Genomic DNA, 18618 nt, shown 5'->3' on the forward strand with positions numbered 1-18618 from the left:
AAAAAATTCCACCCAAGTGTCATCATTTGGGAATCCAGAGGTGTAAAGTCGGGAATAGTAATTCCTGAATGTGTCATTTATCTTGGAGTGATCCGAGGTGATGTTGCCATCAGCCATTTGAATTTTTGTAATGAGCTGTTTTGCTTTAAGTCCTCTCAGCTGATTGGTTAATAGCTTACTAGATTTGTCACTGTGGATATGAAATAAACTCTTGCTCTTCAGAAGTTGACGTTCAATTGGATGTGTCGAAAGGAGGTCAAACTTAGTTTGGAGTTCCACTCGCTTTTTATAAAGCTCTGGGTTTTTAACTTGAGCATATTGCTGGGCTATTTCTTTAATTTGATCAGCTAGTTCTAATCGTTCTTTATGCGCTGTTTTTCATATTCACAGTGAAAAAAATTATTTGCCCCCTTAGGTAAGTAAGCCTTCAGAGCATCCCAAATAATCGGACTGGAGGTTTCAGATAAGGTATGAAAAAAAGAAGGTTATTTGCTCCTCCATAAATTTCATAAAAACATTATTTGACAGTAGGGTTGAATTAAATCGCCAGTGTCTTGTTATTTCAGGATGCACTGTATTATTTATAAGGGTAGGGATACCTGCTGTCAGTTTAGATGGAAGATGTCACTTAGTTGAGTGATGAAACGTATCTGTCAATAAACGTTGTATCCAGATGAACTGGTTCAACCTTCTTTGATGTTCCTTGTGTTGCCCTATCTGTCTTGTTTCTCAACTTTATTTGGGAGACTTTGTTTACACAAGACCCCCAGGGCTGAAGTTGCCTAACCAATTTTGTGCACCAATTCATTTGATTGCACACGATAAATTATCATGTTTGAATTCTCTATACACTTTTATTCTGTCCACAAAATGCAGACACAAACAGGGTGTTTTTAGATTTTTCCAGGATAATGCATTTTGTGCAGCAAGGTGAATTTAGTGCACAAAACTGACACATATGACATCCCCAGTCACATGCCTATACATTTGAGTTAAGGAGTGTTTATCTGAACAGTAACCTGATGGTTTCCTTTGATGGATGGAAACATCGTGATGTCAACATGGTGATCTTTTCTCAGGACAAGAAGTACAATCCATCCAAATAGGTCAACAATCATGAGACGAGAAGAAATTAGGTGAAGCTGCAATAGTCACTGTGATATGATATGCAATTTAATAATCCAAGGCTGATTCATTGAAGAGTAGCAGGCATCAAAAGGTATAGAAACTAACCCTCTTAAAAAAGTTGTATCCATTTAGTGTCATTCTCTTTAAAAAAAAAAGGACACATTTGATCCATATTAACAAGTCTAGTAAAAAAACAACAACAGAAAAGAACACTCAAGTGCTCTACATCAGTGGTTCTCAAAGTGGGGTCCAGTAGCCAGGGGATCCATTAAATAATTTGCTATAAATTATAAGATTGTGCTGTATCATTAAAAAAAAGTACATATCTACAGACGGGGACCATTTGCGCCAGTAAAACAAGCATGTTGTGTCCATTACTTCTATCTAGTGCCAGTAAGTGGTGGTATTAACATGATTATCACTATGAAACTGGTCTGAAGTATCTAGGCTGAAAAGTTTTAGAGTACATATAGTTCCAGTGGCATTTAAGAGTACAAATGGTAGTAAGCATATGCTTAATCAGTGTTATGATTATGAGGGGGTCCTTGGAAAATGTTCTCCCATGTAAGGGGTCCCTGTCCCCAAAAACTTTGAGAACCTCTGCTCTACTTTGTGTGTGTGTGTGTGTGTGTGTGTGTGTGTGTGTGTGTGTGTGTGTGTGTGTGTGTGTGTGTGTGTGTGTGTGTGTGTGTGTACAATTTGTTTCAAAAATAAACATTGGAAAATTACACAACGAAAACATTTCACAGAGAAACAGTCCAAGAAAACACCTTCAATATCAAGAAAACTATTTCAGCTTTGACCTTGAAAGATACAGTTTGCTGGCAATACATCGGAGTGCATGAAGATTGAATGTGGAGTCCCACAAGGCTTGGTGTTGGGGCCAAAACTTTTCATTTTATATATCAATGACATATGTGAAGTGTCAAAGATACTGCAGTTTGTTTGGTTTGCAGATGACACTGATTTTTTTAGTTCAGGAGATGACTTAAAAAGTTTAGCAGAAGGCATTGTAAATGAAATGGTCAAACTGAAAAGATAGTTTGATGAAAATAAGTTATCATTAAATTTGAGCAAAACTAAGTTTATGGTTTTTGCTAAACAGAAAAAGGATGAAAATGTTTTACTGTCTATAGATGGAGTTGATATTGAAAGAGTATCTGAGATTAGATTCTTGGGTGTAATAATGGATGACAAACTGACATGGAAATCTCATATAGCATATGTAAAAACAAAAGGTGTCTAAGAATATTTCTGTTTTGAACAAAGAAAAGTACGTGTTAAATTACAAGGTAATGCGAATTCTGTACTGTTCACTTATTTTGCCATATTTTAGTTATTGTGTGGAAGTGTGGGACAAGACATATATGAGCAACATAAAGCCATTGTTTATATTACAGAAAAGAGCATTAAGAATTATCCATAAAGTGGATCCAAGAGAACAAACCAACAGACTGTTTATTAAGTCAGGATTAATGAAACTTAAAGATTTAGTTGAGTTACAGACATTGTTAGTTATGTACAGGGCAAAAAGCAGAGTATTACCAGAAGATTTACAAAAATTATTTGTTTTTAGTTTACAGGATGAGGACCATAGAAGGACGTTTAATTTTAAACATCAGTATGCACATACTACTTTTAAGCAGATGTGTATTTCGGTATGTGGCGTCAAACTATGGAATTCTTTAGAAAATAATCTAAAGGGTTGTATAAATATTTTTCAGTTCAAGACAATGTATAAGGAAAGAATAATTAGACAATATCGAGTTGTCAGGTAATGGGTTTTCAGTTGATGGTGAATTATTCTGTATGGCTTTTTGATTCTTTTTCATTTCCCATGTTGCTTTAAGTATTAGTTGTTGAGTAACTGACTGATAGACCATCTATTCTGTTGTTTATTTATATTTGAGTAAAGGGCAGGTAAAATAAGATTTTTCTTCTCCGTGCTCCTTTTTAATCATGGAATGTGTAAATTGATTTGTGTTTGATTATGAATAACTTGTTTCTGTCTGGACCTGTGCATTGCCATGAGCGGAATAAATAATAATGAAATGAAATGAAAGATGAACTGTACTTTATTGAGAGAAGTTGTGAGAGAAGGAGATTGAGTTCTGGATCCCCCATACTTCCAGAGACTGGATCTTAAAGTGTCCCTTGCAGAGTGGGGTGCTTGCAAATGTGTCACATCGCTCTGTGTGTCCTTCCTCCAGGTCTGCTTGAATGCGAAGAGCATGACCCCCATCACCACCTGGAAAATTATATTTAACAATGGCAGTTGAAATCATTACCCACTGTCCTCTTTCAGACATTGATATTAGTGCTAAAGGTATATATAGTATGTCACAGAATTGCCAAAACCCCTCACCCTCCCACACATCTCGCAAAAATGCAAAAAGGTTTGTATGATCAATCTTTCGATCTGTTTATATTCTTAAACATTTAGAAAAAAAAAACAATTCTACCACATGCATATATACATTAATTCATTCTCAATACCCGTTTGATAAAATTTAGTGTCTCAAGGGGCAGGAGCCTATCCCAGCAGCAACTGTGCAGAATAATAGGAGAAACCCTAAATAAGTCTCCTGTCCATGTCAGGGCCCACTGACATTCATGCCCTTTGATTGCCACCTTTGCAGGCTCCATTTAGACCAGCAGTCCAAATCTGTTTTGTTTTTTTTTCTTTTCATGTCTGATTTGAATCTGATTGTTCCTCTGTAGTCTCTGCAAAAAAAACCTCAAAAAAAATACCCCACATAGAAACTGATTTTTTTTCTTAACCACATTCCTCTGTTTTTAAGTGTGTCACAGCACCACCGGTACAGCCTGAATCAAGCATGTATAAGAGATGAAAGATGACTTTTATTAATCCCTGTGAGGAAATTCACCCTCTACATTTAACCCATGCCAACACACACACTGGAAGCAGTGTATCTAGGACAAACAATAGACTGGGGACCACCTCCAGTTCCTCTTTCCATTGCCTTGGTCAGGGGCACAGACAGGAGTATTAACCCTAACATACATGTCTTTTTGATGGTGGGAGGAAACCGGAGCATCCGGAGAAAACCCACACAGACACGGGGAGAACATGCAAACTCCACACAGAAAGGACCTGGAATGCCCTGGGGTTCGAACCCAGGACCTTCTTGCTGTGGGGCAACAGTGCTAACAACTGGGCCAGCGTGCCGCCCACAGGAGAGCCAGGAGCCAGGAGAACAGTCTTTGATGGTCAAACATAGAGATAACATGTCTGCTTTTACTGTGAGGCGATGCCTAAATGCAGGCCAATCTAGTATATGTCTCCATCAGGCAGCAATTCTCCTCTATACCACCTTCTGCATAATGATGCTGGTGGCAAATATTTTCCCCCATCGCTAATGTTGCATGTGGACACTGTCATGGTGAAAAGGGTGAGAATAGCCACTCTCTTCCTACTGATAGCCTGCTGCAATCACAGTTGTTGGAAAATGGGCCTCTGGTCGGCGTGCCCGCATCTACATCGTATTCTATAGCAGCCCATGCAGATATACCAGCAAATGAGTACAGCTGTCTCCACACACAAGTCCAATCTGATCATATGCAAATAATAGTGTAGTTGGTCTTAAAGACTGGATTTGAAAAAAAAAAAAATAACAAATTAGATTTTTCTGAAAATAGCCCGAGATCCCAGTTCACAGAAAGAACAGGTGGAAGTCAAGAGGAAATTGATGGTGAGGTGGGGGGATTGAAGGTGGCCGCGCTGTGGTCGAACACAAATCCCCAGCTTAATGCCAAATGCTTTAGAAGCCTCCCCAAAGAGTTTAGTTGGCTAACACTGGTGTGTTGTGGTTCTTCTTGGGTCATATTTTATTGGTCTAATGACTTGAGCCTCATGTGTATTGGCAAAACAATAAGAGGTGTCCGGGTCATATGATGTAGGAAAACGGTAGGGTGGGGTTGTAGATTGTAATGTGCATTTGACCCTGAAAGAAAGAGTCGGCATAGGTTCTCTTGCTAAAATGGCTGTAAAATGCAATCTTATCGTTTGTTACCTTTTTCACTAGGGCAATCAGTCCCACCACCCAGTTTTACCAGTGTGTTTTCAGCTTAAATAGTGTTTACTAACCTCCTCAAAGTGCCTGTTTTTAGACCAGTAGAGAGCCCCGTGTGCATGCTGGTTCTCTTTCCAACCCAAAACTACACCTGCTGATTTCACTAATTCAAGACCAATGCTTGCCATCTGCTCTAGACTGGATTATTCCATGGACACCCCACTTTGCTCACCAAGTCAGAATTGTTCGTATACTTATTTTTTTCTAAATCCGTCAACTCTCGAAATCTCTAAGAGTTTACTGATGCATGCCAAAAAACACAGAAAAATCAGAACTGTTCCGAAAACATGGATCACTTGCGAAGTTTTTCAACAAAAAATGTGGACTTCATGTGCAAAGGCCTTAACACAGAGACAGGTAATAAACTCACAGGGATCAAAACTAGGATCCTCTGTATATTTCATATATATATATATATATATATATATATATATATATATATACACTACCGTTCAAAAGTTTGGGATCACCCAAACAATTTCGTGTTTTCCATGAAAAGTCACACTTATTCACCACCATATGTTGTGAAATGAATAGAAAATAGAGTCAAGACATTGACAAGGTTAGAAATAATGATTTTTATTTGAAATAAGATTTTTTTTACATCAAACTTTGCTTTCGTCAAAGAATCCTCCATTTGCAGCAATTACAGCATTGCAGACCTTTGGCATTCTAGCTGTTAATTTGTTGAGGTAATCTGGAGAAATTGCACCCCACGCTTCCAGAAGCAGCTCCCACAAGTTGGATTGGTTGGATGGGCACTTCTTTGAGCAGATTGAGTTTCTGGAGCATCACATTTGTGGGGTCAATTAAACGCTCAAAATGGCCAGAAAAAGAGAACTTTCATCTGAAACTCGACAGTCTATTCTTGTTCTTAGAAATGAAGGCTATTCCATGCGAGAAATTGCTAAGAAATTGAAGATTTCCTACACCGGTGTGTACTACTCCCTTCAGAGGACAGCACAAACAGGCTCTAACAGGTACTATTTAATGAAGATGCCAGTTGGGGACCTGTGAGGCATCTGTTTCTCAAACTAGAGACTCTAATGTACTTATCTTCTTGCTCAGTTGTGCAACGCGGCCTCCCACTTCTTTTTCTACTCTGGTTAGAGCCTGTTTGTGCTGTCCTCTGAAGGGAGTAGTACACACCGGTGTAGGAAATCTTCAATTTCTTAGCAATTTCTCGCATGGAATAGCCTTCATTTCTAAGAACAAGAATAGACTGTCGAGTTTCAGATGAAAGTTCTCTTTTTCTGGCCATTTTGAGCGTTTAATTGACCCCACAAATGTGATGCTCCAGAAACTCAATCTGCTCAAAGAAGTGCCCATCCAACCAATCCAACTTGTGGGAGCTGCTTCTGGAAGCGTGGGGTGCAATTTCTCCAGATTACCTCAACAAATTAACAGCTAGAATGCCAAAGGTCTGCAATGCTGTAATTGCTGCAAATGGAGGATTCTTTGACGAAAGCAAAGTTTGATGTAAAAAAAATCTTATTTCAAATACAAATCATTATTTCTAACCTTGTCAATGTCTTGACTCTATTTTCTATTCATTTCACAACATATGGTGGTGAATAAGTGTGACTTTTCATGGAAAACACAAAATTGTTTGGGTGATCCCAAACTTTTGAACGGTAGTGTATATATATATATATATATATATATATATATATATATATATATACACTGCTCAAAAAAATAAAGGGAACACATAAGCAATGCGATGTAGCTCCAAGTCAATCACACTTTTGAGATATCAACCTGTCCAGTTAGGAAGCAACACTGATTTGTGACTCAATTTCACCTGTTGGTAAATTGTCTAATTTCCACCAGGTTTAAATTAGACAATTTGCAAGACAACCCCTATAAAAGGAATGGATTTGCAGGTGGTGGCCACAGACCATTTGCCTGTCCTCATCTTTTCTGGCCGATCTTTGGTTAGTTTTTCATTTTGCTAGTGCCCTCACCACTAGAGGTGGCATGAGGCGGTATCTGCAACCTACAGAAGTTGCTCAGGTAGTGCAGCTCATCCAGGATGGCACATCAATGCGTGCTGTGGCAAGAAGATTTGATGTGTCTCCCAGCACAGTGTCCCGAGCATGGAGGAGGTACCAGGAGACAGGCCAGTACACCAGGAGACGTGGAGGGGGCCGCAGGAGGACAACAACCCTGCAGCAGGACCGCTATCTGGTCCTTTGTGCAAGGAGGAACAGGAGGAGCACTGCCGGAGCCCTACAAAACGACCTTCAACAGGCCACTAATGTGCAGGTTTCTGCTCAAACAGTGAGAAACAGAATGCATGAGGATGGTATGAGGGCCCGATGTCCACAATTGGGGCCTGTGCTCACAGCCCAACACCGTGCAGCCCGATTGACCTTTGCCAGAGAACATCTTGGTTGGCAGATTCGCCATTGGCGCCCTGTGCTCTTCACAGATGAGAGCAGGTTCACACTGAACACATGTGACAGACGTGAGAGAGTCGGGAGACGCTGTGGAGAACGTTCTGCTGCCTGCAACATCCTCCAGCATGACCGGTTTGGCGGTGGGTCAGTGATGGTCTGGGGAGGCATATCCTTGGAGGGCCGCACAGACCTCTACGTGCTAGCCAGAGGTACCATGACTGCCATTAGGTACCGGGATGAGATCCTCAGACCCATTGTCAGACCATATGCTGGTGCAGTGGGCCCTGGGTTCCTGCTCATGCATGACAATGCTCGTCCTCATGTGGCCAGAGTGTGTCAGCAGTTCCTGTATGTCGAGGGCATTGATGCTATGGACTGGCCTGCACGTTCCCCAGACCTGAATCCAATCGAGCACCTCTGGGACATCATGTCTCGTACCATCCGCCAATGCGATGTCGCACCACAGACTGTCCAGGAGTTGACCGATGCCCTGATCCAGGTCTGGGAGGAGATCCCTCAGCAGACCATCCGTCGTCTCATCAGGAGCATGCCCAGACGTTGTAGGGAGTGCATACAGGCACATGGAGGCCACACACACTACTGAGCCTCGTTTTGAATCGTCTTGAAGAATTTCCACAGAAGTTGGATCAGCCTATGTTCTCATTTTCCACTTTGATTTTGAGTATGATTCTGAATCCAGACCTTAATGGGCTAATGATTTTGATTTCCATTGATCATTCTTAGGTTATTTTGCTCTAAACACATTCCTCTGTCTAATAAATAAAGATTTTCAGCTGAAATATTTCATTCATCGAGGTCTATATTGTGTTTTTTAGGTGTTCCCTTTATTTTTTTGAGCAGTATATATATATATATATATATATATATATATATATATATATATATATATATACACTACCGTTCAAAAGTTTGGGATCACCCAAACAATTTTGTGTTTTCCATGAAAAGTCACACTTATTCACCACCATATGTTGTGAAATGAATAGAAAATAGAGTCAAGACATTGACAAGGTTAGAAATAATGATTTGTATTTGAAATAAGATTTTTTTTACATCAAACTTTGCTTTCGTCAAAGAATCCTCCATTTGCAGCAATTACAGCATTGCAGACCTTTGGCATTCTAGCTGTTAATTTGTTGAGGTAATCTGGAGAAATTGCACCCCACGCTTCCAGAAGCAGCTCCCACAAGTTGGATTGGTTGGATGGGCACTTCTTTGAGCAGATTGAGTTTCTGGAGCATCACATTTGTGGGGTCAATTAAACGCTCAAAATGGCCAGAAAAAGAGAACTTTCATCTGAAACTCGACAGTCTATTCTTGTTCTTAGAAATGAAGGCTATTCCATGCGAGAAATTGCTAAGAAATTGAAGATTTCCTACACCGGTGTGTACTACTCCCTTCAGAGGACAGCACAAACAGGCTCTAACCAGAGTAGAAAAAGAAGTGGGAGGCCGCGTTGCACAACTGAGCAAGAAGATAAGTACATTAGAGTCTCTAGTTTGAGAAACAGACGCCTCACAGGTCCCCAACTGGCATCTTCATTAAATAGTACCTGTTAGAGCCTGTTTGTGCTGTCCTCTGAAGGGAGTAGTACACACCGGTGTAGGAAATCTTCAATTTCTTAGCAATTTCTCGCATGGAATAGCCTTCATTTCTAAGAACAAGAATAGACTGTCGAGTTTCAGATGAAAGTTCTCTTTTTCTGGCCATTTTGAGCGTTTAATTGACCCCACAAATGTGATGCTCCAGAAACTCAATCTGCTCAAAGAAGTGCCCATCCAACCAATCCAACTTGTGGGAGCTGCTTCTGGAAGCGTGGGGTGCAATTTCTCCAGATTACCTCAACAAATTAACAGCTAGAATGCCAAAGGTCTGCAATGCTGTAATTGCTGCAAATGGAGGATTCTTTGACGAAAGCAAAGTTTGATGTAAAAAAATCTTATTTCAAATACAAATCATTATTTCTAACCTTGTCAATGTCTTGACTCTATTTTCTATTCATTTCACAACATATGGTGGTGAATAAGTGTGACTTTTCATGGAAAACACGAAATTGTTTGGGTGATCCCAAACTTTTGAACGGTAGTGTATATATATAGTAGCGAATCAGGGGGGCAGCCCAGGAACCATCGCCACAGCCGGGACGCGAACCCGTATCTCCCGTACCGCAGGCGACAACATTAAAGAGTCGACTAAAGGGTCCGACCCGTTAGCCAAAGGCTAATGTGTCTACTTATTTGTGTATGTAACAATATATATACGTGTATATATACGTATATATACGTATATATATATATATGTGTGTGTGTGTGTGTGTGTGTGTGTTAGTGTGTGTGTGTGTATATATACATATACTTGTGTATGTGTGTGTGTGTGTGTTTGTGTGTGTGTATGTGTGTGTATATATATATATATATATATATATATATATATATATATATATATATAAATCCGGTGAATCAAGTAAATTCTTTATGAGACAGTACAAGCCTCTTTCATGCCATATATCCATCCATCCATTATCCAAACCGCTTATCCTACACAGGGTTGCAGGGATGCTGGAGCCTATCCCAGCAGTCATTGTGCGGCAGGCAGGGAGACACCCTGGACAGGCCACCAGGCCATCACAGGGCCGATACACACATATGCACACACACACACACACACACACACACACACACACACACACACACACACACACACACACACACACACATACACACATACACACACATTCACACCTAGGGACAATTTAGTATGGCCGATTCAACTGACCTACATGTCTTTAGACATGGGAGGAAACCAGAGCATCCAGAGGAAACCCACACCGACACGGGGAGGACATGCAAACTCCACACAGAGGACGACACAGGACAACCCCCAAGGTTGGAATACCTCGGGGCTCGAACCCAGGACCTTCTTGCTTGCTGTGAGGTGACCGTGCTAACCACTATGCCACCGTGCCGCCTTGAGGCTATATATATATATATATATATATATATATATATATATATATATATATAAAGATAGACGTAGGAAAAAAACTTTAATACATAGCAGTACAAGCTTGTTTTTGTGCATCGTGCACTCATCAGCTGCCAGTTTTTTTTTCCTACACCTATCTTGATATTCTGCTCCTCATTTGTTGAGCACTTTTATCCCCACCATTGATGGTTTCCGAAAAAACAATGCTCTATATATATATATATATATATATAGAGAGAGAGAGAGAGAGAGAGAGAGAGAGAGAGAGAGAGAGAGAGAGAGAGAGAGAGAGAGAGAGAGAGAGAGAGAGAGAGAGAGAGAGAGAGAGCATTGTTTATATACTATATCCTCTATATGCATGTAACTAAAGCAATAAACAATGTCCGGCCTATATTATTTAAGGTCTCGTTTACATACCAATAATGAGCTGGCTGTCATCGCCTGCCATGAACATGGAAGCCTCTTGTTCTTTGAGTCTCTTGGGCTCTTTGGCAGATTTGGAGATTTCAGAGGGGGAAGTGAAAGGGATTGTGAGGTAACTTGGGTCCTGGGGGGTCCCAGCAGGGCAGGTTAAGGTAGTGGTGGTTATGACTGGGATGGAGGGGGCAGGGGATAGGTCACCATTGGACTGGGCAGAGATACAGCTGATGGTTCGCTTCTGCTGAGGAAAAGGTCTCTTGGTCATGATGTTGACCACAGCCCGCTGGTAGCGCTCCATGCTAGGCCGAAGCTGAAAGGAGAGCCAGATTTTTCTTTTTTGTTTGATGTTCATTCATGCACTAACCCAGATTTGTATCCTACCCTGACACTGCCTATCAGCACACTTTCATATAAATGCATGTACACATGCACCTAACCCCCCCCTCCACACACACACACACACATGCACTTTTATTCTGTGTATCGATGAATGTGTCTTTTTTTTCCTTCACATTTAACATGCTGTTCTACAAACTGCATTGTATTTGTATATAAGAAATATATAAAACTATGCCATATCAGTAAAGACTGACTGACTGTTTTGTCAGTCAATTGGGATGTGACAAATCCAAGCAGGAGGAAAACCTTCACTGGGGTGGGCAGTATCACTCACTGTGAAAACAAAACTCTCGCCAGTCCCAAAATATGTGAGCCCCTCAGATTCATGCTGTTTTCTTTCAATCACATCTGTTGACAGAAAGGCACCACAGACCTGTTGAAATGACGCAAATACCCTTTAGAACCACACGGGAGAAACTGTGTGGATTTTCAGCAGTCATCATCATTATATCATCACCATCAGTATCTTCATGTTTATAACTTGAGAAAATAAAAAAAAGGTATTCAAGGGATAAGGAGCATCAGGGCTTAGCTTTCATGAGGAAAAGCATCCCATCATTTGTATGTTGTGGGGTACTGTGCAGTACCTCTTCATCCACAGTTTTGAGAATCAGCAGTGCTGGTTCGTGTCCCTCCACATGAGAATAGAGTCTAGATGAGGAGAAGAAATGCTCAACAAATTAGCATTTTCCTAAAAACACCAGAGGACTTTATTATTGAGCATGCTATGTTCATTTCAGAATAGCCCAGGAATGTATGTATCAGAAATGCATGTGCGGGTACAGCGATGGTTTAACGAACCGACAAAAGTCTGGTGTAAAATTACTTCGCATGAAACATTTCTATGAGATTGAAAAGCTATCGGTGTTTAGACGAACGGGCCAAAAATAGCATCTGCCAGTATTGATCGGTATTCCAAAAAAGTTCAGCCATGTTTAAGAAGAGAACACCGCCCACATAAGGATTGGCCTTATTCAGTAAACATGCTCATGAGAGGTAAACTGTTTATTCACCTCGGGTTGAAATGTGAAACTCACAGCTGAGGTCTTTGACAACATAAACAACTCCCTTGGAAGTCACTTGGACGTAAGACTCAAGGCAAACATGTTGATAGTGACAACACGGTTTTTGTTTGTTATGTAACAGATCCCATGCATTAGTTATGCACCACCTGGGAATGCTGACTTGGCTGCATGTGTGAGTGAATCGGTTCCATCGTAGAAAAGCAAGTGCTAGCAGCCGTAATTAAAGACATGAAGGCGATCGAGATCTAAAAGAAACAGTATTCAAAGCCACAATAACTGTCAGGCAACCGCTCTTATTTCCTGCTGTCACAGACGCTTTCTCGGTGGGAGTCAAAGACTGTCCCCCCAACTGTATCCGGCCAATTACCCGACTCTTCCGAGCTGTCCCGGTCGCTGCTTCACCCCCTCTGCCGATCCGGGGAGGGCTGCAGACTACCACATGCGTCCTCTGACACATGTGGAGTCGCTAGCCGCTTCTTTTCACCTGACAGTGAGGAGTTTCACCAGGAGGGCGTAGCACGTGGGAGGATCAAGCTATTCCCTCCAGCCCCCCCCCCCCGAACAGGCGCCCCGACCGACCAGGGGAGGCGCTAGTGCAGCAACCAGGACACACACCCACATCCAGCTTCCCTCCCGCAGACACGGCCAATTGTGTCTGTAGAGACGCAACACGGGGTTCGAACTGGAGATCCCTGTGTTGGCAGGCAACGGAATACTTACGAAACTAGGCTTCGGCCATGTTCATTTGTACTGAACAGCCTTATGGGACTGAAGAGGGCGAAGCGCTCAGGGATCCAGGCCCAGACGACTCTCATCTCTGTCCCCGTCACAACGCTGGAGCTGAAGTTGCTGAAATTCACCGTCTGGACCGATTGCCTGTGGAGAAACATACCATAGCTTTCTTATGAGAACATGGAATATGTACACATAGCTTGTAAATGAACCATTTCCACACGTAGCCTGACAACCTAATGTTTTCCTTTGTCTTCCCTACGAAAAGGATTGTAAAAATGCAGTTGACTGCAGTTTGAAATTGTGAAGATGAATATCATGTCAATGTAATATAAACAGTTTGTTCTAGTGACCGTGACACTGGCTCATAGGGAGTCAAGTGAAGCTTTAGGTTTGCAAAGTGAGATATGTGTGAAAAGAAAACTGGCTGTGGGATATTGTTCACTAAATAAATGTAAAAAAATTAACTAACCCCCCCCCCCCAAAAAAGGAACACAACACAATATTCCCCATGAGGTGGTATTTGGGATTCCAGTTAATTTCTAAACAATTGTGATGTGGATAATCTGCACACGAATGAGCCAAGAACTGCCCCATTGTTTTTCACCATTGCCATGTCACCATCTGATCTAGTCTTGTTAAAAGGAGGTGAAGCAATCCATATACACTAAACTAAACCAAGGCCTGCCTACTTATGATACCTGCAATATAAGGCTCTCTAACTGACTGTGTTGGAACATTTTTTTCTTCTCATCCACCTCTTCTGGTGGATGCTGACGCCTTTCTGCATCAGTGAGTCTTTGTTGGCATTGAAGAGAAGGTTAAGGTCACTACGAGTGGCCATCTGGATCATGAAAGCCCTTTCCAGAAGCTTTTCAACTGTGCAATGACGTGCTATATTCTCGACAAAGTTCTTCATATCCCTCCTGAAGTCCTCAACATCTGCCACCCGTGATGATACAGATACTTTGTAGAGGCTCAGCAAAGCCAGGGCCACCCTATGGAGAATTTTGCTATTAAATCCTTTTGCGGTAAATGCATATATTTTAAATTTGCATAAGGGATTAAAGTTTTACAAAAAAAAAATTATTGCAAAGTCATACTCAAGATAAACGCATTAATGCAAATACATGCACACACTCACCCACTTGCACACAAACACCTAATGTCAGAGTGGCGGAAGCAAACCTGTAGAGAACCTTATAGCCTTCCAGGAGGTAGACATCCAGCACTCTGATGGCAAAGGTAAATGGAAGGTCGGCAAATATCCACATGATCCAGTCAGAGTAGAACTCAAACAAGTTCTGGTGTGAGCTGGCAATCAGCTTGCGGATGCCGCGGCAGTACTTGTTAGCCAGGTCTCCGAAGGTCATGCAGGAGGCCCGGTAAGTGAGGAAAGTCTGGTCAATGTAACTCTTGTTGGGGTCTTTGAAGGAGATAAGAACGCAGACACTGTGGAAACACTCTGCTTCATCCTCACTAAAGTGGAGGAGGAGGGAGACTAGGGCAGGCAGGATGGGGCAGAAGTTCATGTTCGGGAAAGAATTGCCAAGGCCAAGTAGGATCTTTTTAACAGAGTTGAGGCCTGCCTTGTTGAGGCAATACCTAGATGTGGGAGAGGGAAATTATATTTCAGCCTGTGATTTTATTTCTGAATTCATGAAGCATTGAACTTCGGATGCCGACTAAACAGTGCTAATCTTTTTTTTTTGCACCCGTCCAATTACCCCACTCTTCCGAGCCGTCCTGGTCGCTGCTTCACCCCCTCTGTCGATCCGGGGACGGCTGCAGACTACCACATGCGGCCTCCGATACTTGTGGAGTCGCCAGCCACTTCTTTTCACCTGACAGTGAGGAGTTTCGCCAGAGGGACGTAGCACGTGGGAGGATCACGCTATTCCCCCCCAAGCTCAACAGGTGCCCCTACTGACCAGAGGAGGCGCTAGTGCAGTGACCAGGACACACACCCACAACCGACTTCCCACATGCAGACATGGCCAATTGTGTATGTAGGGATGCCCAACCAAGTCACGACACAAGGATTCGAACCGGTGATCCCCATGTTGGTAGGCAACGGAATAGACCGCTATGTTACCTGGATGCAGCGCTAATCATTTTAAAGATAGGAAGCCCACACTCCAAAATTTTCAAGTGTTCTTCATTCTATTTTATTCTATTTTTACAGCTAGAGTAGGAAAAACAAGTGTTTCAGAAAGTTAGCCCTTCATTGCTTGTCATTTTTCCTCCTCCAGCCATAAAAATACAATGAAATAGAATAAAAAGGGTATTGTTAAAAAATATTTGTAGTGTGGGCTTCCTATCTTTAAAATAATTAGCCTATGATGTTACACCAGTCCAGTGCATCACACACCCACTGTATCTATACAGTTTCTAATCTTTAATCAAGTGTCTATGATTGGGTAAGAGTGTTTTATGTTTTTCTAAGTTGTATTATTTCATTGATAAAACCTATTCGCAAAGGACACCTACCAAACAAGGATTTTATTACTGATATTTTGAAGCTGTTACAACATATTTTTGCACACTTTATGTCTGGTGTTTCTGCATATTTTTCTCCACGGGGAAAATGATATAGTATACTGGCCAATAAAGTCCAGTTGCAGACCAGTACCTGGGTATTTCTCCCGCTTCCATATACTCAGGTACGGGGTGGGTACTCATCTTCTGCTCACCAAAGAGCTTCTTGGCCAAATCCTGGTATCTATCTCTGTCTGGAGCAGCAGATCTACAGTGGCGCACAGTTTGGTCAAAATGTACATCCTGAAAAACATCTACGTCTATGTAATGGTCATGTCTGTTCCCCGAAAACATGAAGGATCTCTTTGACATTTTAAATAAAAGGTTAACGTTTGTCAAATTTTAGATTTATTTAATTCAGTGTGACTGACACCAGTCCTAACCTGGAATGGATACCATGGATGATGTGATAGTAGGCTTTTGCCCTCAATGTATGGGGCATGGCCCAGAAACCCTCACGTCCCATGATCTTCATCTCCTCGTGATTACTACTCAGAAATCGTTGGTACTTTTCTGCAGCATCAGGGTCAATCTTCTCCCAGTCCACAAACTGTCCATATTTCATCCCTGAGCAAGAGCTGATCTCCCAGTTGTCAGATTCGGAGATGGTCATCATGGAAACTGACTTAAGGCTGCCTCTACTGCCTGCACATAAATTAGCAGTTAGCATTAGTATTGTACTTTACCAGTGGCGTATAAATAAAAAAAAAAAACAACATAATTTGCAGTGATTACTTTTCCTAGTCAGCTAAACACAGTCCATTTTCAAAAAATCATCCTTATTTGTATGACTCAAGAAAATATCAGCAGATATTTCGAGTGCTATTATGAATACCATTAAGCTCTTTGGAGGGCGAATGCTTGTTGGATTTTGATTTGGTCTTCTTGGAACTGAGCCAAGCTGTAACTCCATCACCTTCTCTCTTGTCCTTTTTGTTTGCCTCGTACTGAAGGAGGGAGCGTGCCCTTGGCCGCTGGGCACTGGAACTCGTACCATTTTCCTCCACATAGTCAGCATAGTGCTCTGACGTCTCATAGGTATAAAAGGACCTGAAAATCAGCTGGTTCAGTAGGCTTCCTTTTTGTGTTCTTTTTAAAATGTGAGATTTGTCTGCCATCCAAATCTTTTACTTATCAAGAGTCACTTAAATTTTGCTGATAAACAAACATACATCTGTAAGTCTACACGGATGTGTAGACTTTCGAGTCTACATATCCTTGGTCATTACACTATAACACATCTCTGTACCTATGGATTTTCATGTACGTTGGCATCTAATACAATTAATTCCTGACCAGATATAATTTTGTACAGAAGAAGAAAGAAATGGAGTGTCTTTCAGTCAGACTGAGAACATACCTGGAGCGAGGCCTAAGAACATTTTCCTCTGTTTGTGTCTGTAGTCCATAGTTCTTGGCGTCCTCTGGGCTGTAATAGGAGTGAGACCTCTGTCTGCCTCTACCTCCTGCTGCAGAGCTCAAATGTTGGTCAGTCGTTGGGTCCATTGTGTTTAAATTCATAATTCCACAGTTGGAGAACTCTAGTGTCCTCGAAACAGCAAGCATTGTAACGAGCTCCCTCCAAAGATGGACAAGACAGAGTGCGATGTGTCGCCACGGTCGTGTTTTCTAGCCGAGTGTTCTGAGGGTGAATGTTTTATATAAGGCTACGGGGCTGTGGCCATGTGAGCTGTGCATGGTGGTGTGGTTTGTTTGTGGTGTTTATATTGTATGTGTGCAAGTGGAAAATTCCACTGATTTTCCTGTAATCTATTCTGGCAACATGAAGTGTCTACTTCTCCGAATTGAGTAGCCCATCTCTGGGCACCTCCTGCCAAAATAACCTAACCAAATTAACATTGGTTAAAAAATTTGTTTTTTAAAAATTCATCCATACCGTATGACAAATTGCATAATTAAATGTCCTTCATAGGTCTTTCCCAGTAGCATAGTTGTTGATATCTAGGTCTTTGTTTTTACTGAAATACACACACTCCCCATGGTATTGTATTGGGATGAAATCTGGATATTGCCATATTGTGTTATACAATTTTGTGTCTACATTAATGATAACGAGAATCTATTAACTGCAATTTCTCACAAAATGAGATCTGAAATATTAGTTTTAGTTTGATTTTACATAACCAAACAGTTTAACTTGATATAAGCAGAAGTTGGGCTATATATTGATCTTGTTTAAAATTCCACACGATGATCGTGATGATATTTTCTGCACCACTCAGCACCACTCATATGCACATGTTTATAATAATTGTGGAATTACATTTTACCACAAATATGAATTTTTTTGGTATGCCATTATAACTGATAACACATTGTTACAGTTCACATATTTTTAACATTTTTAATGTTCATTAACTAGATAGGTCTTGATATTATATTTTATTCGAATTTCATCAATTATTTCATCTGTAATCATTGGAGTATCTAGAAGAGCTTTCTAAGAGAAACGATTCTCTGTAACAACTTCATGCATAGCATCTAAATGCCAGATGATCGTCTTTTCCAAGAATTTTACCGAAGGTTATTATTCCATGCAACATGTTTTGAGCCAAACAAAGCTGTTGTTTGGCTGTTAAACAGAACACCTCTACAGGAGTTCTTAATCTTACATGTGGGTCGTGCATGTAATGGGGTTTTAAAACAAGCATACATATTATACTATTCTAGGCATGTTTGTTTCTGCAAATAGGCTTTCATGAGGGCAGGAGTAACAAAATAAAATCATGCCTAGTATTCAATCAATCAATCAATCAATCAATCAATCAATCAATCAATCAATCAATCAATCAAGTTACATTCTTTTATAGCACATGGCTCAAAAGTATTGAAAACACATCCAGAACTATTTCA

The 18618-nt window shown here is 41.1% G+C and overlaps 1 protein-coding gene across 1 annotated transcript; it reads right to left on the bottom strand.

Annotated features, from left to right (window-relative positions):
* Window positions 1-3126: 3126 nt before the first annotated feature.
* LOC130113279 (TBC1 domain family member 24-like) lies at window positions 3127-17424 on the bottom strand. The gene is made up of 11 exons (XM_056280849.1): window positions 17105-17424; window positions 16580-16794; window positions 16128-16389; window positions 15839-15952; window positions 14395-14811; window positions 13965-14204; window positions 13195-13350; window positions 12037-12100; window positions 11724-11822; window positions 11048-11360; window positions 3127-3376 (listed from the first exon to the last, which is right to left on the bottom strand). The coding sequence occupies exons 1-11, from the start codon at window positions 17308-17310 to the stop codon at window positions 3204-3206; spliced, it is 2259 nt and encodes a 752-aa protein (XP_056136824.1). The 5' UTR covers window positions 17311-17424; the 3' UTR covers window positions 3127-3203.
* Between the last annotated feature and the right edge of the window lie 1194 nt (window positions 17425-18618).

The sequence above is a fragment of the Lampris incognitus genome, chromosome 5, assembly GCF_029633865.1.
Source record: "Lampris incognitus isolate fLamInc1 chromosome 5, fLamInc1.hap2, whole genome shotgun sequence".
In the NCBI taxonomy this organism is placed as follows: domain Eukaryota; kingdom Metazoa; phylum Chordata; class Actinopteri; order Lampriformes; family Lampridae; genus Lampris; species Lampris incognitus.

Bases quoted from the DNA above. Each gene is read 5' to 3' on its own strand.
- LOC130113279 (XM_056280849.1), bottom strand. From the start codon at position 17,310: ATGCTTGCTGTTTCGAGGACACTAGAGTTCTCCAACTGTGGAATTATG. The intron at 15,953-16,127 runs GTTAGGACTGGT...GCGCCACTGTAG, and splicing joins ATCCATGGTATCCATTCCAG to ATCTGCTGCTCCAGACAGAG. The intron at 14,812-15,838 runs GTACTGGTCTGC...TCCCACATCTAG, and splicing joins GAAGCGGGAGAAATACCCAG to GTATTGCCTCAACAAGGCAG.